The sequence below is a fragment of the Eleutherodactylus coqui genome, unplaced genomic scaffold (genome assembly GCF_035609145.1).
Source record: "Eleutherodactylus coqui strain aEleCoq1 unplaced genomic scaffold, aEleCoq1.hap1 HAP1_SCAFFOLD_26, whole genome shotgun sequence".
Taxonomy (NCBI): Eukaryota; Metazoa; Chordata; class Amphibia; order Anura; family Eleutherodactylidae; genus Eleutherodactylus; species Eleutherodactylus coqui.
The window spans coordinates 1,565,446-1,592,755 of NW_027101742.1; the positions used below are offsets into that span (position 1 = coordinate 1,565,446).

The following is a 27,310-nucleotide window of genomic DNA, read 5'->3' on the forward strand; positions in this document are numbered from 1 at the left end:
AAAGCATACTTCCAGGAGAATGGGGGCTGAACCAGCGAGTCTTCGACCAACTAAGCGGCCATGGGGAGAACCACAGATAGACCTGTTCGCCACGAGGGGAAATACAAAGTGCCGGGACTTTTACTCGCTAAATCCAGGAGACAACCCGTGTGGAGTAGATGCCCTGTCCCAAAGCTGGGACATGGACATAGCCTACGCCTTTTCCCCATTCCCACTGATTCCCCACACCCTCAGAAAAATCCAGACCAGCCGGGTGTCACTCATCCTAGTTGCCCCCATGTGGGACAAAAGACCCTGGTATCCCCTGCTAAAAGCCTTGACAATCCAGGGGGCAATTCTACTACCGGCCGTGGAAGATCTCCTTCTCCAGGGCCCGCTAAACTACCCGGGGGTCGAAAAATTGAAACTAGCGGCATGGATGCTGAAAGCATAATACTGCGAGGGAAGGGACTTTCCCATAAAGTAATTACCACCTTAACAAAGAGCCGTAAACCTATCACTACAGCCATCTATGATAGGATATGGAGGAAGTTCACAGACTTCTGCAAAATAGATCCATGCAAAATTCCAGAGATTGATATACTTGCAATCCTGGAAGTTTTGCAGGCAGGCCTAGAGAAAGGCCTTAGCCCAAGAACCCTTAAGGTTCAGACAGCCGCACTGGGGTCTTACCTAGACTTTCCTTTGGCAGAACACTGCTGGGTTCGGAGATTCCTCAAAGGGGCAGATAGGATCCGGCCTTTTATTAGGGAAACTTTCCCTACCTGGGACTTAAACCTAGTCTTGAATAGTTTTTGCCAACCCCCCTTTGAACCCCTCTCCCAACTCCCCCTAAGATTACTTACGCTAAAAGTTACCCTTTTAGTCGCCATAACCTCGGCTCGGAGAATAGGGGAATTACAAGCCTTATGCTGTATTGAACCTTACATGCTTATACAAGATGACAGAATCACCTTTAAGCTAGACCCAGCCTTCCTACCAAAGGTAGTGTCAAAGTTCCATAGGGAGCAGACAATCACCCTGCCCTCTTTCTGCTAAAATCCCCGCAATGATAAAGAACGAGAATTTCACAACCTAGATGTTAGGAGAGCCGTTCTAGCATATGTAGAAGCTACCCGCTCTTTCCGAAAAAATAACAACCTCTTTATCCAATTTCAGGGGCCAGCAAAAGGAAAGACGGCATCTAAGGGCACCATTGCGAGGTGGATCAAGACTGCCATCCAAGAGGCATATAAAGCCAGGGGCTTCGATCCCCCGGGAAAAATTAGAGCTCACTCCACACGCTCCCTCTCCTCCTCTTGGGCAGAAAAAGGCCAGGCGTCTGCCGAGCCAATCTGCAAAGCAGCCACCTGGTCTAGCATATACACGTTTATCAGACACTATAGGGTTAACATCCAGTCAGACAAAGACCTGGGCTACTGGCGAAAAGTCCTCCAGGCAGTAGTCCCACCCTAAAGTCACGTATGATTTGGTATACTCCATGTGTAATGGGGCCGTCGGGATGACGACCTGGAAAGATACGGATTACTTACCGGTAGTCCTATTTCCAGGAGTCATCACGACGGCCCATAGTTCCCTCCCTTATAGAATAATTAATGTTCTTTTCAATGTCAATATGACCGAATAAAGGCAAATTTTGGTTTAGTAAACATTGTCCACCGTAATAAATTGTAAGTCACTAAAGCATGGGTGGAAGGGGAGGTGCTTTAAACTCTCTTCCTGTCCCTACTGAGGTCAGAGGGCAACCTCCATGTGTAATGGGGCTGTCGTGATGACTCCTGGAAATGGGACTACCGGTAAGTAATCCGTATCTTTCTGCACCGACATAGAAGGGGGTTCTTTATAGTAAGAGCAGTGAGACTATGGAACTCTCTGCCTGTGGACGTGGTGATGGGGAACTTGATAAAAGGGTACAGGAGGGGCCTAAACGCTTCTCTTGAGCAATACAATATTACATGTTATATCACTGATTAATTCAGAAGGGTCAGTGATCTGGGGATTATTTGGATTGTCAGATTGGAGTCGGGAAGATAATTTTTTCCCCTAAAATGAGTAAATTTGGGCTTCTCATGTTTTTTTTTTTGCCTTCCTCTGGATCAGTATTGCAGGATAATATGCTGCACTGGATGGACATATGTCTTTTTTCAGTCTAAAATACTATGTTACTATATTAGTCCATGAATTCCTATCTCTTTAACCCTCTCCAATCCACTGTCTGACGTCTAAAGACATTATGATTTAAGGCTGTACAGCTTAGATGTTGGAAGACGCCCGTTGGGGTTCTCTTACCTTATATTGCCAGCCTTTCTGCTGTCGGAGCCTATCTAACGTGTCACCTCATGCAGTACTGGTGTTAGCCAGCATATAGCACCATTGTATAACAGCAGAAAAGAGTAAGCCTCCTAGGTAAACCAGGACACAAATTGGATTGGAAAGGTTTATTTTCTGTACTACTGTATATATAGGTTCTTACTATAGATGAGCGAGTATACTCGCTAAAGGCAATTGCTCGAGCGAGCGTTGCTTTTAGCGAGTATCTCCCCCGCTCGAGACTGCAGGTTCGGGTGCCGGCAGCGGGCACGGAGCTGCGGGGGAGAGCGGGGCGGAACTATCTCTCCCTCCCTCTCCCCCCCCCCCCCCCCCCCGCTCCCTCCTGCTGACAGCCGCTACTCACCGCTCCCCCGTGACGGCACCCGAACCTGCAGTCTCGAGCGGGGGAGATACTCGCTAAAGGCAATGCTCGCTCGAGCAATTGCCTTTGGCGAGTATACTCGCTCATCTCTAGTTCTTACTTGTATCTGTGTCATACTGAGTTTGATATCATCTAAGGCCACGCTTACACAGCCTGTTTTCTAGCTTAACCCTTTCCAATCCACTGTCTGACGTCTAAAGACATTATGATTTAAGGCTGTACAGCTCTGGTGTTAGAGAAGGTCCGTCTGGGTTCTCTTACTGTATATTGCCAGCTTCTCTGCTGTCAGAGCCTATCCAACATGTCGCCTCATGCAGTACTGGCTTTAGCCAGCAGATAGCGCTGTTGTGTAACGGCAAAAAAAGAGTAAGCCCCCTAGGAAAACCAGGATACAAATTGGATTGGAAAGGGTTAATAAAAAAAATGCTAATTTTGACCCATGCCTGTTTTGTGCAAAAATGTGGACTTTTAAAAAATGTTACTGTGCACTTACCGCTTTCAAAAACGTTGTAGCAGTAGGGGGCCACCCACTGCCCGACGGGTTTAGCATAAATTACACCAGAAATTAGTGTAAATTATAGTGAAAATTTATGCCTGCTCATAACTAGTGTAGATCTCAGTTTGTGTGCGCTGATGTCCCAAGATGCACCAAATGTATTAAGAGGCGTGCACCTCTGGCTTATGAAGAGCGAGTCTTAATAACTCTCTTCCAATGTGTTTGACGTTGTGCTACTTCAACCTCCGAACGTATCTTTATCCAGCATGTCAGTCTGTGTAGACTGGAAGTTGTGCTAATCTTGTATTTAGAGGCCGCGCTGACTCACCTTAATTTCACTTCTAAAGGTCAGATTAAATCCCCGTGCCTCCTCTTAGCCAGATGCATGCAGGTAAAGATGATGACATTGGTTGCGCTCCCCTCTGAGTGCTGCCATTTGGAACAGTGAGACAGATGTGCGCGGCTGAACTCCTGTGACAGACTGAATGATAATGACTGCGCTTCCCTGGGAATCAAGGACATTGTGCAGTTATTAAATATAGTTGCAAGTGTCTCTAAAGAAAGTAGTTTATTAGTCTACAAGGTAAAATGGTGGACTGCAAACTCAAACGCAATGAAAATAACATCAAAGTGTGGTCCTCAAGAAGCTAATTACTTATTTATAATGGTTGTGTTCTTGCCAGAAAGTCTGTCCATCACTCCCAGGATACGTATTGTAAGTCCTGCCTACACTTGTGTTCTGTGTACTACATAATGGCTAACTCCTTAAATGAGGCCTCCTTAAAAAGCTATGCGGCTTCAGCTGGGGACAAAGTGGCGTGGCATCCGTGGGGGACGCAGCATTCAACTGACCTCATTTTTAGCTTTACTTTATTTATGTATGAAGGAAAATATAATGTGGATTTGGTTGTACATTTTTGTGTGTGTATGTATGGTGGCAGTGCAGCCACTGTAGTCACAAGTTTGAGCTACTAGATGGCCTTGTTACAAAGAAGTGGGAGGTTGTTAGAGGAGCCCTTCTGAGCTTCCTGTTCCTACTCTTTTAGTAGAGAGGGTATGAGTTAAGGCTTGGGTGAGGCGACGCATCCTGTGCTGTTAAAGGACTGATGATTTAAGCACTGCTCTGTAAGGTTTTTAGGCACTAGGCCCATTAGTAAGGAAAATGCTTAATGTATAGTGAGAGGCCAGACGGCCAGGATTTTGTTTTGTTTCTGAGCAGTGTAAATGTGTGAATTGTTGCTGTTAAGTTGCAGTGAAAATACAATAAAACTGGCATACACCAAATTAAATACTTCATTGTGGACTGAGTAAATGAGAGTTTGGCACCCATCTTGAGAAAAAGATGGCAGTCCTAAGCAAGTGACTAATCCCTGAGGTCATAGTATATACATGTGCATTATATATATATATATATATATATATATATATTACAGGGGGATTTGTTTTTTTTCATACAAGGCTTTTGGCTGAGCACCATTCAGTCTGGGCCGCTGCACAATGTATGGAGCTATGTGCTTCAAGCAACACAACAACTGTGTGAAAGTATTTAATTATATTTTATGCAGTAGTGTCATGTGCATAATATTTGTGCTACATGCATAGCAAAACGTACGTGTGCAAAAGACATGTATTGTAGTGAAATTTAACTAACAGGGACGCTGAGCATGCAGATTTGTCATAGTCATCCTTTGTAATGTTTTACTAAAAGAGCAGTACCACACAAGCTGTAGACCTTTTCAGGGTTGTTATACTATATTACCTCTTGCATTGGAACAATAAAACACAAGCGGTTGGAAACATCACTTGAGTGTTTCTCATTGTTCTCTTCTCTGATGCATAGACTAAATTAGGCATATCTGATTGATTAGACTATGATACCCCTTGAGTATCACATAAATTAAGTGATTACTCTAACAACTGCATACGCTAGAAGAGTGTCCTTGGTGAACAGCTCATCGTTGAGGTCCTGAATGGGAAAAACTACAATGGTGTTTTTACAGGAAAAAGGTGTGTGTTTGATCACCCTAAATCTTGCTACACTGGGGGTTTTAAAGTAGACGATATATGAAGTATATTCCAGACATAGTATATTAAGTTCAATACACTTTGTCATTCGTTCACACAATGACTGTGTTCTCAGCTTTAATAATCTCCCAACATAATAAGTACAATATAAGGCCGCCTGCAGACAAGCGGGTCGGATCCGGCGGCGAGAATTCTCGCCGCGGGACCCGACCCGAGCGCCTGCAGAGACGAGCGCGTACTCACCCGCGCCCGGCGGCCCCGGCTCTTTCATGTGAGCCCCGCACAAAAATAGGACATGCCGCGGTTTGTTTGCCGCGCGACATTTCGCGTGGCCAAACCGCGGCCGTCTGCATAGGAGTGCGTATTGTAATGCACTCCTATGCAGGCTTTCAATGGCGGAAATCCCGCGGGATTTCCGCCCGTGTGCAGGCGGCCTAAGAAGTAGGATTATTTTTTGTCTCCAAAGCTTCCACTAATAGTCATTGGACTAAGGAGTTTACTACACATTTATGAAGTCGTCAGAAACTTTTCTTAGAAGTTGAAAGAGACTTGAAGATGATACATATCTTGCTTGTGGCTTTGTAAAGGTGATGGTTCTCCCCGTGGAACCGAACTAAAGGTAATAGACCTCGATTTAATATTCTGTGCACTTGATATCTCGCTATATACAGGATTGTAGTTTTCTCTTGCTTCACTCAGTGGAGCAGATCTCAGAGACCTGACATCTAAACGAGCAGAATATCAAAAGTTTCATACATGGAAGTCCAACTCCCTTGTCAGTGAAAAGTTTTCATCGGCTCCCAGCATTTGTCTTTACGCTATAAACACAATAGGCCCTTTAGACAAGGATACCAAACACTGCCTTCATGCAATAATAGCCAATGCAATGGAAGCAAGCAAAGCAGCCAATATATTATAATGTGATCCTAATATAAAGCCTATCCTTGCTACATTCTTTAGTTCATTCATTCTTTACTTTCTTCCTCTATGTAGTTCGGGGTACAATACATTTTTGGCTTTGTGCCCTTTCTAGTCTTCAGGGGGACAACACGTAGAGAATAGAACCCATTGATGTGGATGGGTTATTTCACATAAATTAATCTTTTTGCATGCATGCTCTATTTTCCTGCGTATTTGTGCATTAAAGGGCCCATAGAAGTCTATGGAGATGCACCAATGTGCACACAATACCCAGGGTCATCCGTGAAAAACAGCATACAATAACTGCACAGCCACTAGTCAGTATACTATGAAGTCTGCTGGAAATCGCAGGGCAGCCACGGCAGATATTTTTAGAAGGTTTCCATCTTATCTTCCTACACAAAATGCCAGAAGAAGTCAATGTGGAGCTCCTGATCTGTATGGTGGAGAACAGACCAGCGCTGTGGGATACTGCCTGCAGAAATTAAGGATCGTCAGTTGAGGGAGACCTGCTGGCAGGAGGTGGCGCAGGGCATCTATACGACAGCTGGGACCCTGCGGCATAACAGACATTCTGTGAGTATGGTTTCATTTATTTCTGTTGCCATGTAATGTCTCTGACTCAACTTCAGCAAGTTCTGACTCCTAGCAGCACATGTGCAGAGCAAACACTGAGCTATGTGCCTCGGCTGGCACTCTTTCTGACACTTTTGTGCTAGAATCAGCGGTATAACTTTTCACTATTACCTAAGGACTATTACCTAACCCCTAAGGACCAGACACTTTTTAGGGATTTTACCCATGTGGTGGTTTTACTGCCCTAATATTTTTCCTTTAGCTATTAAAATTATTTCTGCTGCGCTTTTTTCTGTAACATATGGGGTTATTTAAAAATATCTTTTTCACTGACTTTTTTTTTGTTTTATTGAGGGTAAAAAGCTAAAAAATTGATTAACATTTCTAGTTATTTTTTTAAATAGTGTATTTATGCTAAAATAAAGTACAGGAACGGGTTCCTCATTTTGTTTTAGACGTTTCGATATATGATATGTATGGTTTTGGATTACAGGGCGCATATAGTCGCAGGTTTTGGTTGGTGTCGGTTTTGGATTATTTTGTTTCTTATGTATATATTGTTGTTTTATTCAGTATTTTTTTTAACTTATTTATGTAATTATGTTTTTTACTATCTGTGTCCCCCATGACGTCATATAAGAGCTCTGGGAACATTCACATATTTTTCTTTATTCCTACTGTAGCTGGGGCATCCATAGGCGCCTCAGTTAGGGCTCCTATCCACTTGTGGTTTTTTTTAACTCAAATGTCAATGGGACTTTCTAATGTTAAAAACGCATGGCAAGTTTGTGCTTTGCGATTTTTGTGCGATGCGTTTTTTATATTAGAAAGTCTTCTTGAAAATTGAATTTAAAAAAAACAAATTGGTAGGAGCCCTTACAGGGGAAAACATCCCCCTGTAGTGACAATAGTCAATGGCAGAGCTGATCAGGGTCTACTAGGACCTTGTAGCTCTGCTATAGCAGGGAATCCTGCAGCTATATGACCCCCGGACTTTCGTAGTGGAAGAAACACTTTCACATTAGTACATAGCGCTCATTAAGCAATGTGTACTGAAGAAAGAAGGAGGCAGAAAGGGTTAAAAACCACTTCTCCCTCCTGCTCCTGTGACTAACAGGTGATAGCTCGTCCTGCTTCTAATTGATTACAGAAGCAGGAGGCTTTAATCCCCATCGTAATTTTACATACGACTGGGCTATAAACTCTGGACCAAGCGCCTTATATTTACAGTGCCTGGTCCTAAATGGATTAATAAGCACCTGTACAATGCACCTGTATACAGATCATACGTAAAATGTACCTGTATACAGATTATATGTACAATGAACCTGTGTGCAGATTATATGTACAGTGCACCTGTATACAGATTATATGTACAATGCACCTGCGTGCAGATTATATGTACAATGTACCTGTATACAGATTATATGTACAATGCACCTGTGTGCAGATTATATGTACAGTGTACCTGTATACAGATTATATGTACAATGCACCTATATATAGATTATATGTACAATGCACCTGTGTGCCGATTATATGTACAGTGCACCTGTATACAGATTATATGTACAATGCACCTGTATACAGATTATATGTACAATGCACCTGTATGCAGATTATATGTACAATGTACCTGTATACAGATTATATGTACAATGCACCTGTATATAGATTATATATACAATGTACCTGTATACAGATTATATGTACAATGCACCTGTATATAGATTATATGTACAATGCACCAGTGTGCAGATTATATGTACAATGCACCTGTATATAGATTATATATACAATGTACCTGTATACAGATTATATGTACAATGCACCTGTATACAGATTATATATACAATGTACCTGTATGCAGATTATATGTACAATGAACCTGTATATAGATTATATATACAATGTACCTGTATACAGATTATATGTACAATGCACCTGTATGCAGATTATATGTACAATGTACCTGTATGCAGATTATATGTACAATGCACCTGTATATAGATTATATGTACAATGCACCTGTGTGCAGATTATATGTACAATGTACCTGTGTGCAGATTATATGTACAATCCACCTGTATATAGATTATATATACAATGTACCTGTATACAGATTATATGTACAATGCACCTGTATACAGATTATATATACAATGTACCTGTATGCAGATTATATGTACAATGCACCTGTATATAGATTATATATACAATGTACCTGTATACAGATTATATGTACAATGCACCTGTATACAGATTATATATACAATGTACCTGTATGCAGATTATATGTACAATGCACCTGTATATAGATTATATATACAATGTACCTGTATACAGATTATATGTACAATGCACCTGTATGCAGATTATATGTACAATGTACCTGTATACAGATTATATGTACAATGCACCTGTATATAGATTATATGTACAATGCACCTGTGTGCAGATTATATGTACAATGTACCTGTGTGCAGATTATATGTACAATGCACCTGTATATAGATTATATATACAATGTACCTGTATACAGATTATATGTACAATGCACCTGTATACAGATCTATATATATAAAATTGAATGTATGTCTGTCTGCGTGCGTGCGTGCGTGCGTGTGTGCGTGCGTGCGTGTTTGTCCTTTATGCGCTACTACACCATTCATCCGATCGCCATGAAACTTTGGGAAGTTGTTGAGTACACTCCTGGGAAGATTATAGGCATAGTACAAATATCCTACGATAAATGGCGCGCGAGCTTCGTCAAAAGTTACGCCCCCCCCCCCCACGTAGATCGAATAAGTAAGCCACCTGCTATTGTGATGTCATCACTGATGTCATCAACATCGGACGCCCTTGAACATGCCCCAACATGTTCTATAAAGCTGCATTGTGATGTCATTAAGGCTCTATTATGACACGTACAGCTTGGAACCACTAGAGCACGCCAGCCAATTACCATTGGAGTTGGAAGTGGGTAAACAAGTACTAGGATATCTTCCTAAGAAGCCACAGCAGCCGGATAAATTGTATGTTCCACCCAACGGCTATTTTATTCAGCCCGCAAGGGGGAAGCAGCGGCCTACAAAATCTCATTCAGGTAGGTAGGTTCAGTTCTTGGAGGTTGGGGAATGCTTATGGGCAAGGCCTTATGTCTCATCCCAACTCGATTATTCAATTCTAAGCGCAAAAGAATTAGCGTCCAAATTTTATGTACGGAATTTAATTCTCTCATTTCCCAATGTCATAGAAACTTGAAATTTGGCTCGAGCATTGATTATGTCATAAATAGGAAAAGCTAATGGGTCCCAACTCGATTATTCAATTCAAAGCGCCAAAGAATTAGCGTTCAAATTTTACGTACGGAATCTAATTCTCTCATTTCCTGATGTCATAGATAGATAGATAGATAGATAGATAGACTGTATGCAATAACCCAGATAGATAGATAGATAGATAGATAGATAGATAGATAGATAGATAGATAGACAGACTGTATGCAATGACACGTACAGCTTGGAACCATAAATACTAGAGCACGCCAGCCATTTACAGTCAGTCTCCATTGGAGTTGGAAGTGGGCAAACATGTACTAGGCTATCTTCCCAAGAAGCCACAGCAGCCGGATAAATTGGATGTTCCACACAACGGCTATTTTATTCAGCCTGCAAGGGGGAAGCAGCGGCCTACAAAACCTCAGTGGTCGCTGCTGCCGTCATCTAGATATATAAAAACGAATGTATGTATGTCTGTCTGTCTTCGCAGCAACGCGCGACGGGTACGCTAGTTATATATACAATGTACCTGTATGCAGATTATATGTACAATGCACCTGTATATAGATTATATATACAATGTACCTGTATACAGATTATATGTACAATGCACCTGTATACAGATTATATATACAATGTACCTGTATGCAGATTATATGTACAATGCACCTGTATACAGATTATATGTACAATGCACCTGTATGTAGATTATATGTACAGTGTACCTGTGTGCAGATTATATGTACAATGCACCTGTATATAGATTATATGTACAATGCACCTGTGTGCAGATTATATGTACAATGCACCTGTGTCCAGATTATATGTACAATGCACCTGTATATAGATTATATGTACAATGCACCTGTGTGCAGATTATATGTACAATGCACTTGTATACAGATTATATATACAATGCACCTGTATACAGATTATACGTACAATGCACCTGTGTGCAGATTATATGTACAATGCACCTGTGTGCAGATTATATGTACAATGCACCTGTGTGCAGATTATATATACAATGCAGCTGTATACAGATTATATCTACAGTGCACCTGTGTACAGATTATATGTACAATGCACCTGTATACAGATTATATGTACAATGCACCTGTATATAGATTATATGTACAATGCACCTGTGTGCAGATTATATGTACAATGCACCTGTATACAGATTATATGTACAATGCACCTGTGTGCAGATTATATGTACAATGCACCTGTGTGCAGATTATATGTACAATGCACCTGTATACATATTATATATACAATGTACCTGTATACAGATTATATGTACAATGCACCTGTGTGCAGATTATATGTACAATGCACCTGTGTGCAGATTATATGTACAATGCACCTGTATACAGCTTATATGTACAATGCACCTGTATATAGATTATATATACAATGTACCTGTATACAGATTATATGTACAATGCACCTGTATACAGATTATATATACAATGTACCTGTATGCAGATTATATGTACAATGCACCTGTATATAGATTATATATACAATGTACCTGTATACAGATTATATGTACAATGCACCTGTATACAGATTATATATACAATGTACCTGTATGCAGATTATATGTACAATGCACCTGTATACAGATTATATGTACAATGCACCTGTATGTAGATTATATGTACAGTGTACCTGTGTGCAGATTATATGTACAATGCACCTGTATATAGATTATATGTACAATGCACCTGTGTGCAGATTATATGTACAATGCACCTGTGTCCAGATTATATGTACAATGCACCTGTATATAGATTATATGTACAATGCACCTGTGTGCAGATTATATGTACAATGCACTTGTATACAGATTATATATACAATGCACCTGTATACAGATTATACGTACAATGCACCTGTGTGCAGATTATATGTACAATGCACCTGTGTGCAGATTATATGTACAATGCACCTGTGTGCAGATTATATATACAATGCAGCTGTATACAGATTATATCTACAGTGCACCTGTGTACAGATTATATGTACAATGCACCTGTATACAGATTATATGTACAATGCACCTGTATATAGATTATATGTACAATGCACCTGTGTGCAGATTATATGTACAATGCACCTGTATACAGATTATATGTACAATGCACCTGTGTGCAGATTATATGTACAATGCACCTGTGTGCAGATTATATGTACAATGCACCTGTATACATATTATATATACAATGTACCTGTATACAGATTATATGTACAATGCACCTGTGTGCAGATTATATGTACAATGCACCTGTGTGCAGATTATATGTACAATGCACCTGTATACAGCTTATATGTACAATGCACCTGTATATAGATTATATATACAATGTACCTGTATACAGATTATATGTACAATGCACCTGTATATAGATTATATGTACAATGCACCTGTATGCAGATTATATGTACAATGTACCTGTATACAGATTATATGTACAATGCACCTGTATATAGATTATATGTACAATGCACCTGTGTGCAGATTATATGTACAATGTACCTGTGTGCAGATTATATGTACAATCCACCTGTATATAGATTATATATACAATGTACCTGTATACAGATTATATGTACAATGCACCTGTATACAGATTATATATACAATGTACCTGTATGCAGATTATATGTACAATGCACCTGTATATAGATTATATATACAATGTACCTGTATACAGATTATATGTACAATGCACCTGTATACAGATTATATATACAATGTACCTGTATGCAGATTATATGTACAATGCACCTGTATACAGATTATATGTACAATGCACCTGTATGTAGATTATATGTACAGTGTATCTGTGTGCAGATTATATGTACAATGCACCTGTATATAGATTATATGTACAATGCACCTGTGTGCAGATTATATGTACAATACACCTGTGTGCAGATTATATGTACAATGCACCTGTATATAGATTATATATACAATGTACCTGTATACAGATTATATGTACAATGCACCTGTATACAGATTATATATACAATGTACCTGTATGCAGATTATATGTACAATGCACCTGTATACAGATTATATGTACAATGCACCTGTATGTAGATTATATGTACAGTGTACCTGTGTGCAGATTATATGTACAATGCACCTGTATATAGATTATATGTACAATGCACCTGTGTGCAGATTATATGTACAATGCACCTGTATATAGATTATATATACAATGTACCTGTATACAGATTATATGTACAATGCACCTGTATACAGATTATATATACAATGTACCTGTATGCAGATTATATGTACAATGCACCTGTATATAGATTATATATACAATGTACCTGTATACAGATTATATGTACAATGCACCTGTATGCAGATTATATGTACAATGTACCTGTATACAGATTATATGTACAATGCACCTGTATATAGATTATATGTACAATGCACCTGTGTGCAGATTATATGTATAATGTACCTGTGTGCAGATTATATGTACAATGCACCTGTATATAGATTATATATACAATGTACCTGTATACAGATTATATGTACAATGCACCTGTATACAGATTATATATACAATGTACCTGTATGCAGATTATATGTACAATGCACCTGTATATAGATTATATATACAATGTACCTGTATGCAGATTATATGTACAATGCACCTGTATACAGATTATATGTACAATGCACCTGTATGTAGATTATATGTACAGTGTACCTGTGTGCAGATTATATGTACAATGCACCTGTATATAGATTATATGTACAATGCACCTGTGTGCAGATTATATGTACAATGCACCTGTGTCCAGATTATATGTACAATGCACCTGTATATAGATTATATGTACAATGCACCTGTGTGCAGATTATATGTACAATGCACCTGTATACAGATTATATATACAATGTACCTGTATATAGATTATATGTACAATGCACCTGTGTGCAGATTATATGTACAATGCACCTGTGTGCAGATTATATGTACAGTGCACCTGTATACAGATTATATATACAATGCACCTGTGTGCAGATTATATGTACAATGCACCTGTATACAGATTATATATACAATGCACCTGTATACAGATTATACGTACAATGCACCTGTGTGCAGATTATATGTACAATGCACCTGTGTGCAGATTATATGTACAATGCACCTGTGTGCAGATTATATATACAATGCAGCTGTATACAGATTATATCTACAGTGCACCTGTGTACAGATTATATGTACAATGCACCTGTATACAGATTATATGTACAATGCACCTGTATACAGATTATATGTACAATGCACCTGTATATAGATTATATGTACAATGCACCTGTGTGCATATTATATGTACAATGCACCTGTATACAGATTATATGTACAATGCACCTGTGTGCAGATTATATGTACAATGCACCTGTGTGCAGATTATATGTACAATGCACCTGTGTGCAGATTATATGTACAATGCACCTGTATACATATTATATATACAATGTACCTGTATACAGATTATATGTACAATGCACCTGTGTGCAGATTATATGTACAATGCACCTGTGTGCAGATTATATGTACAATGCACCTGTGTACAGATTATATATACAATGCACCTGTGTGCAGATTATATGTACAATGCACCTGTATACAGATTATATATACAATGCACCTGTATACAGATTATACGTACAATGCACCTGTGTGCAGATTATATGTACAATGCACCTGTGTGCAGATTATATGTACAATGCACCTGTGTGCAGATTATATATACAATGCAGCTGTATACAGATTATATCTACAGTGCACCTGTGTACAGATTATATGTACAATGCACCTGTATACAGATTATATGTACAATGCACCTGTATACAGATTATATGTACAATGCACCTGTGTGCAGATTATATGTACAATGCACCTGTATGCAGATTATATGTACAATGCACCTGTGTGCAGATTATATGTACAATGCACCTGTATACATATTATATATACAATGTACCTGTATACAGATTATATGTACAATGCACCTGTGTGCAGATTATATGTACAATGCACCTGTGTGCAGATTATATGTACAATGCACCTGTGTACAGATTATATGTACAATGCACCTGTGTGCAGATTATATGTACAATGCACCTGTATACAGATTATATATACAATGCACCTGTATACAGATTACATGTACAATGCACCTGTATACAGATTATATGTACAGTGCACCTGTGTACAGATTATATGTACAATGCACCTGTATATAGATTATATGTACAGTGTACCTGTATACAGATTATATATACAATGCACCTGTATATAGATTATATGTACAATGCACCTGTATGTAGATTATATGTACAGTGTATCTGTATACAGATTATATGTACAATGCACCTGTATACAGATTATATATACAATGTACCTGTATACAGATTATATGTACAATGCACCTGTATATAGATTATATGTACAATGCACCTGTGTGCAGATTATATGTACAATGCACCTGTGTACAGATTATATGTACAATGCACCTGTGTGCAGATTATATGTACAATGCACCTGTATACAGATTATATATACAATGCACCTGTATACAGATTACATGTACAATGCACCTGTATACAGATTATATGTACAGTGCACCTGTGTACAGATTATATGTACAATGCACCTGTATATAGATTATATGTACAGTGTACCTGTATACAGATTATATGTACAATGCACCTGTATATAGATTATATGTACAATGCACCTGTATGTAGATTATATGTACAGTGTATCTGTATACAGATTATATGTACAATGCACCTGTATACATATTATATATACAATGTACCTGTATACAGATTATATGTACAATGCACCTGTGTGCAGATTATATGTACAATGCACCTGTGTGCAGATTATATGTACAATGCACCTGTGTACAGATTATATGTACAATGCACCTGTGTGCAGATTATATGTACAATGCACCTGTATACAGATTATATATACAATGCACCTGTATACAGATTACATGTACAATGCACCTGTATACAGATTATATGTACAGTGCACCTGTGTACAGATTATATGTACAATGCACCTGTATATAGATTATATGTACAGTGTACCTGTATACAGATTATATATACAATGCACCTGTATATAGATTATATGTACAATGCACCTGTATGTAGATTATATGTACAGTGTATCTGTATACACATTATATGTACAATGCACCTGTATACAGATTATATATACAATGTACCTGTATACAGATTATATGTACAATGCACCTGTATATAGATTATATGTACAATGCACCTGTGTGCAGATTATATGTACAATGCACCTGTGTACAGATTATATGTACAATGCACCTGTGTGCAGATTATATGTACAATGCACCTGTATACAGATTATATATACAATGCACCTGTATACAGATTACATGTACAATGCACCTGTATACAGATTATATGTACAGTGCACCTGTGTACAGATTATATGTACAATGCACCTGTATATAGATTATATGTACAGTGTACCTGTATACAGATTATATGTACAATGCACCTGTATATAGATTATATGTACAATGCACCTGTATGTAGATTATATGTACAGTGTATCTGTATACAGATTATATGTACAATGCACCTGTATATCTATATATATAAAGCTGAAAGCCCTCACTGACTCACTGACTGACTCACTGACTCGCCAAAAGTTCTCCAACTTCCTGATGTCGTAGAAACATGAATTTTGGCGCAAGCATAGATTATCTCCAAAATAGGAAAAGAAATTGGGTCCCAACTCGATTATTCAATTCTATGCGCAAAAGAATTGACGTCGAAATTTTACGTATATAATCTAAATCTCTCACTTCCCAATGTCATAGAAACGTGAGATTTGGCACGAGCATTGATTATGTCATAAATAGGAAAAGCTAATGGGTCCCAACTCCATTATTCAATTCTATGCGCAAAAGAATTAGCGTCCAAATTTTACGTGCGGAATGTAATTTTCTCACTTTCCGGTGTCATAGAAACGGGAAATTTGGCACGAGCATTGATTATGTCATAAATAGGAAATGCTAATGGGTCCCAACTCCATTATTCAATTCTAGCGCAAAAGAATTGGCGTCGAAATTTTACGTGCGGAATGTAATTTTCTCACTTTCCGGTGTCATAGAAACGGGAAATTTGGCACGAGCATTGATTATGTCATAAGTAGGAAAAGCTAATGGGTCCCAACTCGATTATTCAATTCTATGCACAAAAGAATTAACGTCCAAATTTTACGTGCGGAATGTAATTTCTTCACTTTCCGGTGTCATAGAAAGAGGAAATTTGGCAGGAGCATTGATTATGTCATAAATAGTAAAAGCTAATGGGTCCCAACTCCATTATTCAATTCTATGCGCAAAAGAATTAGCGTCCAAATTTTACATACGGAATCTAATTTTCTCATTTTCCGGTGTCATAAAAACATGAAATTTGGCACAAGCATTGATTATGTCATAAATAGGAAAAGTTAATAGGTCCCAACTCCATTATTCAATTCTAGGGCAAAAGAATTGGTGTCGAAATTTTACGTGCGGAATGTAATTTTCTCACTTTCCGGTGTCATAGAAACGGGAAATTTGGCACGAGCATTGATTATGTCATAAATAGGAAAAGCTAATGGGTCCCAACTCCATTATTCAATTCTATGCGCAAAAGAATTAGCGTCAAAATTTTACGTGCGGAATGTAATTTTCTCACTTTCTGGTGTCATAGAAATGGGAAATTTGGCACGAGCATTGACTATGTCATAAATAGGAAAAGCTAATGGGTCCCAACTCCATTATTCAATTCTATGCGCAAAAGAATTAGCGTCCAAATTTTACGTGCGGACAGTAATTTTCTCACTTTTCGGTGTCATAGAAACAGGAAATTTGGCACGAGCATTGATTATGTCATAAATAGGGAAAGCTAATGGGACCCAACTCCATTATTTAATTCTATGCGCAAAAGAATTAGCGTCCAAATTTTACGTACATAATCTAAATCTCTCACTTCCCAATGTCATAGAAACATGAAATTTGGCACAAGCATTGATTGTGTCATAAATATGAAAAGTAATAGGTCCCAACTCGATTATTCAATTCTAAGCGCAAAAGAATTAGTGTCCAAATTTTATGTACGTAATCTAATTCTCTCACTTCCTGATGTCATTTTATATAAAGGAAACGTCGCATGGTTGCCTCCCCGTGGTGTTTCCTGGGTAACGCAGAAAACTATGCAAAATGGTAAATGTTTTCCCTCAGTATCTCTAAAGTAACCACGACTTCATAAGATTTTCCGTGTGAACACCAGATAAACACCAGTACCAAAGTAACTCGGGCGAAGCCGGATATATCTGTGTGCAGATTATATGTACAATGCACCTGTGTGCAGATTATATGTACAATGCACCTGTATATAGATTATATGTACAATGCACCTGTATGTAGATTATATGTACAATGCACCTGTATGTAGATTATATGTACAATGCACCTGTATACAGATTATATGTACAATACACCTGTATATAGATTATATGTACAATGCACCTGTATACAGATTATATGTACAATGCACCTGTATATAGATTATATGTACAATGCACCTGTATGTAGATTATATGTACAATGCACCTGTGTGCAGATTATATGTACAATGCACCTGTATATAGATTATATGTACAATGCACCTGTATACAGATTATATGTACAATGCACCTGTATGTAGATTATATGTACAATGCACCTGTATGTAGATTATATGTACAGTGTTCCTGTATACAGATTATATGTACAATGCACCTGTATACAGATTATATGTACAATGCACCTGTATATAGATTATATGTACAATGCACCTGTGTGCAGATTATATGTACAGTGCACCTGTATACAGATTATACGTACAATGCACCTGTATACAGATTATATGTACAATGCACCTGTATACAGATTATATGTACAATGCACCTGTGTGCAGATTATATATACAATGCACCTGTATACAGATTATATGTACAATGCACCTGTACACAGGTTATATGTACAATGCACCTGTATATAGATTATATGTACAGTGTACCTGTATACAGATTATATGTAGAATGCACCTGTATATAGATTATATGTACAATGCACCTGTATGTAGATTATATGTACAGTGTACCTGTATATAGATTATATGTACAATGCACCTGTATACAGATTATATGTACAATGCACCTGTATACAGATTATATGTACAATGCACCTGTATATAGATTACATGTACAATGCACCTGTGTGCAGATTATATGTACAATGCACCTGTATATAGATTATATGCACAATGTACCTGTATATAGATTATATGTACAGTGTACCTGTATACAGATTATATGTACACTGCACCTGTGTGCAGATTATATGTACAATGCACCTGTATGTAGATTATATGTACAGTGTACCTGTATACAGATTATATGTACAATGCACCTGTATACAGATTATATGTACAATGCACCTGTATATAGATTATATGTGCAATGCACCTGTGTGCAGATTATATGTACAATGCACCTGCATACAGATTATATGTACAATGCACCTGTATATAGATTATATGTACAATGCACTTGTGTGCAGATTATATGTACAATGCACCTGTATGTAGATTATATGTACAGTGTACCTGTATACAGATTATATGTACAATGCACCTGTATACAGATTATATGTACAATGCACCTGTATATAGATTATATATGCAATGCACCTGTGTGCAGATTATATGTACAATGCACCTGTATACAGATTATTTGTACAATGCACCTGTATGTAGATTATATGTACAGTGTACCTGTATGTAGATTATATGTACAGTGTACCTGTATACAGATTATATGTACAATGCACCTGTATACAGATTATATGTACAATGCACCTGTATATAGATTATATGTACAATGCACCTGTGTGCAGATTATATGTACAATGCACCTGTATATAGATTATATGTACAGTGCACCTGTGTGCAGATTATATGTACAATGCACCTGTATATGGATTACATGCACAATGTACCTGCATACAGATTATATGTACACAGGGCGCTTCTGCTTTGCCTCTGAATAGGCTTGTCCTGGATCCCTTCTTCCTCGAATGGTTATTTTGCTCCACAGCATTGACTGATCAGCTCTCCTTCTGCCTGTCCCTCTGCTACTGTGACAAGACCTCCTGATTTCGACTTCTGGCTTCCATCTGACTACATTACCCACCTCATTCCTTTGTGCTGCAAACCGAGACTTCCTGTTGCTGATTCCTGGCTCTTCCTCAACTACTCTCCAGACCTCGGCCTACTACACCTGAGGCTCCTATCCAGCACTCGTAAGACACTTACAGTATGACAGCAAGCAAGATCTAAGAGGTAATAACCGCTGAGCTTAGTTTTGAGAAGACTCAGGCAAACTGAAGATGCAGCTCCAAGCTCTGACTTCCACCGCAGCCAGAGTAAGACTGAAATTAAACAGCACTAAAGTCAAGCACAAGGCCAGGTTAAGTAGCCCTGACAAATTACCCACAGGTGAGGCCAAGCATGTCCCACATAATACCATTCATATCAGAGCCAGGATATAGAGAAACATATACAAAACCTGCACCAGATTACTCAGAAAGGAAACAATCCCAGAACCACCGCAACAGCTTGGCTCCAGACTTCAGAGACTTTGCAAAGCATAAAGTGCAACCAATGAAGGTTGCAAAAGCCACCTTGTTCACGGCTGCTCAGCTGCCTAATGATACTGCTTCATCACAGTACTTGTCCGCGCAACCAACACCTACTCCACGGCAGTACCAGAGGTATATGCCACATGAAACTGACCATGGGTCTCGTGCTTGATCAAAGAGAACAAATGGCCAATTTCAGGGGCAGGAAAGCTTTTTTGCACCCCCACGCCCATCCTCCTAATCGCCCCTTTTCCTATTCGCCCCTCTTTTATGGAACCTCTCCTTCAGACTGGCCCTAGCTCCATGCCCAAAGGTCAAAGTCCTTTGAGCCACAGCCCACGCCAGAAAAATACTTTTGTGACTAGTGAAAGTCGTTTTTAGTTTGTCTATTTTTGTTTCATGTTTGACCAGTTACTTTTATTACACGTGAAAATAATGTTTCAATTCTGTTTGTTTCTTATTGACAAAACTTTTTCTGTTCAGCAAGCTGTGTTCTAGGACTTTATTCATCTGACACGGTAATCAGGCACATGTCTACATTGTAGCTACTGACAAATGGCAACTTTTATTGCAGTTATCATACAGTCGCCCCGTTAAGAGCCACTGTATGTTTCTAACAACATAGACACACCAACGCATGGTTGTTGCAGACTATTATGTTTCTTCCATACGTTGTGCTCCCATATAGTTTAGCACAATGCATTAAAACAATGGCGCACCTGCAAACAGTAGGGTGATGGTATTTCACTACTGTGCCTGACAGCTGTTAATGGTACAGTCACAACTGGCTGACACATTTCTAATCAAACAGTTTTGACAGACAATAGTTTGTTTTTTGAAAAGAAAGGACAATCAGTCTTGTTTAACATTGTATTTATTGTCTTTTTTGAGGGGAGGAGCTATAAGGAGGTATTGGTTAATAATTTGCCAAACTTCTACACAGCGGTAAATTAGCTAAAATGAAAATCTTGTTTAAAGAAAATCTAATGTCTATGAATTTTGCCAAATGATTTTAAGCTCACAACCCGTGACAAGGGTCCTTGATGTCTTGTAAGCCCCAAACTAAATATGTGGAAATAGGTAACTAGCTAAACAGAAAAATGCAAGCACAGCTGGCTTAAAAAAATGATGCTGTTTGGAGAGATCAGTTCATATGCCTCCTCGAATATAGTCCATCTGCCACAGAACTGCTCCCTGAGGACTCAGAAAGTAGTCCGCGAAGATGCCTCTGACTCAGAGAACAGATATTGCTGGTCTGCCATGCAGCCTGAGCTCATCTACAATTGCTGCTGGAAGAGTTGCAGGTTCAGCCTCTCCTACATTCCAACCACCATCATTGCCCTGACAAAAATTGTGCAGAAGCACGCAGGCTCTAATTATCATACACACGTTCTCAGTTTTCAGCTCCAGCATGCTGTGGAACACTCTCCACTTGTTGGTGAGAATGCCAGAGGCACACTCCACAAAATGCCAAGTCAGTAATTAAACATCTGCCTTCTGGTGTCCATGTCCCTGCGAACAAAGGAATGCAGAACATGAGTCATCAGGCCAAATCCCTCATCCACCACCATGACGAATGGGGCAAGTGGATCTACAGAGCCAGGAAGGTTCTGTGGTACTGGCAGGGAGAGCTGGTCAGCCAAAAGTCACTGATCCATTCTGAAGCTCAGAAAATGTGAGCATCAGTAGCACCTCCATTAGCCCCAGTATCCACACAAGCAGAAATTGATAGTTAATATCAGCAACCACCAAGAACACTACCGAGAAGCACTGCTTATAAGTTTAATATCACGATCCTGAGTGTACATACATGTAAAACGTGGCAAGATAGTGTGTGCCGTGATTTATTTATTTTTTTTGCGCACAAGAAAAACGCAGGTGTGAGTGGCCCAACAGGAATCAATGGGCTATTGGCATCATGTATTTCGAGCATAAAAATTGCACATGTGATGCGCAATGACAATGTAATCGTGAGAGAGCCCTTACAGAGTATTGCCCAGACTGCATCCATTTCTCAGCCCTGATCACAACTAGCTTCAGTATATGTGTCAACATCATGGGATTATTCTCAGCAAGAGAAACCAAGTAATCTTGTAGATATGATCATCACTCACTCTCAGCAAACAAATATCTTGAAAATGGTGAGAAACTGAAACATAAAGTATATTAGAAAGTTGTAGAACTTCCCTCTCATCAAGCGTGGTTGGACATGGGATTTCAGGATGCTGCGTAGTTTCTGAACTGCATTGGGGTGCTGGAGGCCAAACACATCTGTGTTAAAAAGCTGGTGCACTCAGGATCCCGATATTTCAATTATAAGTAGTACATCTCAGTAGAGCTGTTCATGGCCGCTGATAGTAACTATTGTTTTCTGCTTGTGGATATCGGAGGTTATGGAGGCGCGCGTTTTCAGGGCTTCCAGAATGGGGCAGCGACATTGTGCTGAACAGCTGTTCCTGCCAGAACCACTAAACCTTCCTGGCTCTTCCACCTGCTTCATTTGTCCAAGGGGTGGATGAGGGATATGGCCTGGCAAATCATGTCCTGTGTCCCTTTGCTTGCAGGGACATGGACACTATCCCACCCATGCCCGGTGTTTTGTGTGGAGTGTGCCTTTGCGATTCTCACCAACAAGTGGAAAGTTTTCTACAGAGCTCTTTAGTTGTAACCTGACAACGTGTGTGCGGTTAAGAGAACCTGCGTAACTTTTCCAGAGATAACGACGCTGGAGTAGTGGCCCGGAGGGTCCTACAGAATAGACACACCAACCTTGGTCCTGTCACACCTGTCTATGCACTTCCCTTAGGTGTAGAAGATGCTGTGCATTAGAGAAACCCTATTTCTTCCCTTCTGAAGCTGAGAGCTTAGTTCTGGCAATAGCTGGTTCCCTATTGGCTATATGTTACACCTCCACTGATTGGTGGGTGAGTCCGGAGCGGGAAAACGCTAGCATGAGTTCCAATGCAGAGTGGGTGGAGAGGAGAAAAAGTGCGGGAAGAGAGAGAAAGTGAAGGAGGAGTCAGAGAAGAAAGGTCGGAGAAGAGAGAGGATTCTGCCGCAAATCGTGGCCAGAAAAGGAGGTGTGTTAGCAGCTTAGCCGTGTGTGCAGTTTTCACTAAGCCAGAAAGGGTAGCGAGGTCCCTTTCTGCTCTCTTGTCCATTCTGCAGTGAGGACATCCAAGTTGGAGCCCAGCGTTCCACAAAACAGTGAGTTAAACTACCCCGTGAATGCACAGCCAGGATTAGTTCAGCGGCCTTTTTCAACTTTCATCCAACACTTGCATTGTACACTTCCAATAAGCCCATCAGTTATTTAACACTGAGGGGAAATCATTACCGAGTAACCTTTAGGAGAGTAGAGAGAGAGCATTGAAGAAAAATGTTGTTTAAAGTGCAAAATCTACTACTTTCAACATGTTCAATTACTGCTTCATTGCCGTCTCTGCTACATCCTTAACGCTGCAAAGTCTAAGTGTGTTTCATCTGTATTCACAAAAGCTTCAGTAAACCTGCATGCTCCCAGTTTACTAATACAAGCTACTGGACTTGTCTCAGGTTATTTTGCCATCACTACACTTGGGAGTTCAGGTTGGAGTACTGGCGTCAGCTATGACAAAACAATTGTTTACTTCGAAAGTATCTTTACATGTTATTCTTGCCACCGTGCGACAGCTGAACAAAGCACTGTTATGGCGATTGTCAGGAAGGATTACAGAGCCACCCGTGACAACTATCTTGCGATCCCTGTGGTCTCACCCACTTTGGTGCACTCAGCTCGGCCGTTGCACTGATTGGAATGCAGAAGAGGCTGAAGCTGCAACTATCCCATCAGAAGTTGGGGATGACCCCATGCTGCTTGGCAGGCCAGCAGCATCTGTTTTCTGAATCAGGGACTTCTTTGCAAACTACTTTCTGAATCCTCAAGGAGCAGTTCTGTGGTAGAAGGACTATGTGCAAGGAAGTAGATCAACTGTTCTCTCAAAACAGCATTATTTTTTTAAGCTGGCTGTGCTTACATTTTTCTGTTTTAGACAAGCACTACTACATGCTACGCAATGGGGATATGATATTTTTCTAGCATGCAAATTGAACATAAAAAAAAACAAATAACTAAAAAATATCATAAAACTCCCCTGTTCTCTACTGAAGAACATATGCGGTTATTGAAAATTAATAATTTAGGTAACAGTTTAACCTCCGCATATTAGGTGGGTGTGAAGTGTGAGATTATGTAACAGAGTTCGCTGCATGTTGTTCTTGTCTATTCTACTTTCCCGTATGTAGATCTGTAATGATCCTAATAATTCACCTAATACATCCATTTAAGATCTCGCTCCCGGTATACGACTGTGTGCTGAGAACAATGAGTTGGCGGCTAATTGCTGCAGCAGTGCTCAGAAGACTTCTGTGGAATAGCTAAGCCTCCAAAGAATTTAAATGGACTTAATGGAGCCATTCAGTAATATAATATATTAATGACTAAAAGTTTGAGGAGCCCATAGAATAGATACACAGGCCACGGACATATGAGACATTTGGTCGGCAAACTAGGTCTTTAGCTTTTATCACTTCAGTTATTTCTCCTGTCTGTATGAAGATCCTAATTGTAGCTGAAAAAATAATTATAGAGTACGTATCATTTATATCTTCCCCATAGGTTAACCCCTTCATTACCAGCCTATTTTGTGCTTTGAGGACCAACCGATTTTTATTGTCCCATTACAAGAGCCATAACGCGTTGATGTAGATATGAGGGCTTGTTTTTTTGGGACAAGTTGTATATTTTAATGGCACCACCCTGGGGTACATGTAACAAGAAAAAACACATGTCCATCCCATTCAGCCTATTACTCCCCAATGTTGATCCAGAGGAAGGCAAAACACCCCAGTGAGGTGGAAGCCAATTTCCCCCATTTAAGGGAAAAAAAATCCTTCCTAACTTTAATCTGGCAATCGGTATAATCCCCGGATCACCGAACATTCTGAACTCAGAAGTGATTATAACATATAATATTCTAACACTCAAGAAAGGCATCCAGACCCCTCTTGAACTTTTATTAAATTTGACATGTAAAGTGTTGTAGTTGTAGAACTTTTATTACTTTTTTTTGGTGTCAGAGGGAAAACCGTCCAGAAATTCGGCAATTATTTTTGGATTTTGCAGCGCTCTTCATGATAATAACATGATAACTTTCTTATCTGGATCAGCACGATTACTGCAATGCCAAGTTTATAGAAATTTCTTTCATTTTTTACCACTTTTGCCCAATAAAAACATGCTTTTAAAGAAAAACAATTGAATCTGCATCATAGCATTGTCATACCAAAAACAGTTTTATTTTTCCGGCAAGAGAGCCGTGTGAGGTCTTTTTGTAGTTTGTATTGGTACCAGTTTGGATTGCGTTTTATTACATTTTTTTGGGAGGCGAGCAAAAGAAAAAAAGCAATTGTGGCATTACTTCACCATTTGACATAAGTAACAAAATATTTTCATTGTTTGGGTAATTACAAACATTTTGTAGTACCTATTTTGTGTTACTTTTTATTGATATTTTTTCAATTTAAAACGGGTTTTTGTGTGATAAAATGTGTATTTATTTAACTGGTTTTTTTTTTATTCAACTTTGTTGAACTTTTTTTTATGCTATTTTTTTCAGTTCCTGAAGGGGACTTGTAGATGTGATCATTTGATTACTAGGATAATACACTGCATTACTTAAGTAGTGCTTCCTACTAAGCCTCTGACATCAGCCTATTAGACTGTGGGAGGTGGGGTCTAATAGGCTGAGTTACATGGCAGACATGAAGGCCTTTGTCAGGCTTCTGGCTCACATGAGTACTCATTGGTACCTTGTGATCACACTGTGGGGTGCTGATGGGTAACAGAGGGGGCTCCCTTTCCCTATCATCTGCTCACATGCTACAGATGCTTGATTGTGGCATGTAAGGGGTTAAATGGTCAGGATCTTAGGTTTTTCAATGTCTGGCTGTTAGAGCAGGAGCCTGGCTGTTAGTAGCTAGATAAGCCACTGTCTTAAAAAGATGGATGTGCAGGTTTAAAGCCCATTAGTGAGGTCAGTAAAATGCGTATTGGCCGTCCCTATTGGGTTAATATTATATGCAAATTCAATAAACTTTGTTGCATATCTTGTTAGAGAAAAATGCCCATCTCTGCTATACCCGGCTACTACTCTGTAATTGTTCAGTATCTCTGTATTCACTGAAAAACAGGATGGACTGCGGTTTCTCACTGAGGGATCATAATCACAGAGTGCAGACTGTATGAGAGAGGGAGAAGAAGAGGCCTGCACACACACTGATACTCTGACATGCCAAAATTCATGGGATAGTAGTTTGTAAACTACTATGAAGTGGCGTTACTTCAGGTGATAGCTTGGGTACACCCACACCTGTATAAGTTGTGAAGTTGAACACCGGCCAGCATGCCTATGCAAGGCAATATGAATTACCAGCATTTGAATGAGGCATGATAGTGGGTGCCAGACGGATGGGACATCCTTTTCCGCAGGTGTGCAA

The 27,310-nt window shown here is 39.3% G+C and overlaps 1 protein-coding gene across 1 annotated transcript in view; it reads right to left on the bottom strand.

The window, feature by feature from the left end:
- The window catches only part of LOC136590987 (biliverdin reductase A-like), a 73,408-nt gene that overhangs the window by 6,162 nt on the left and 39,936 nt on the right, over positions 1–27,310 (bottom strand). Inside the window, exon 8 of the mRNA XM_066588449.1 lies at positions 3,517–3,693. Coding sequence (XP_066444546.1) covers positions 3,537–3,693 — 157 coding nt within the window. The 3' untranslated portion in view covers positions 3,517–3,536. The remainder of the gene's footprint in view (positions 1–3,516; positions 3,694–27,310) is intronic.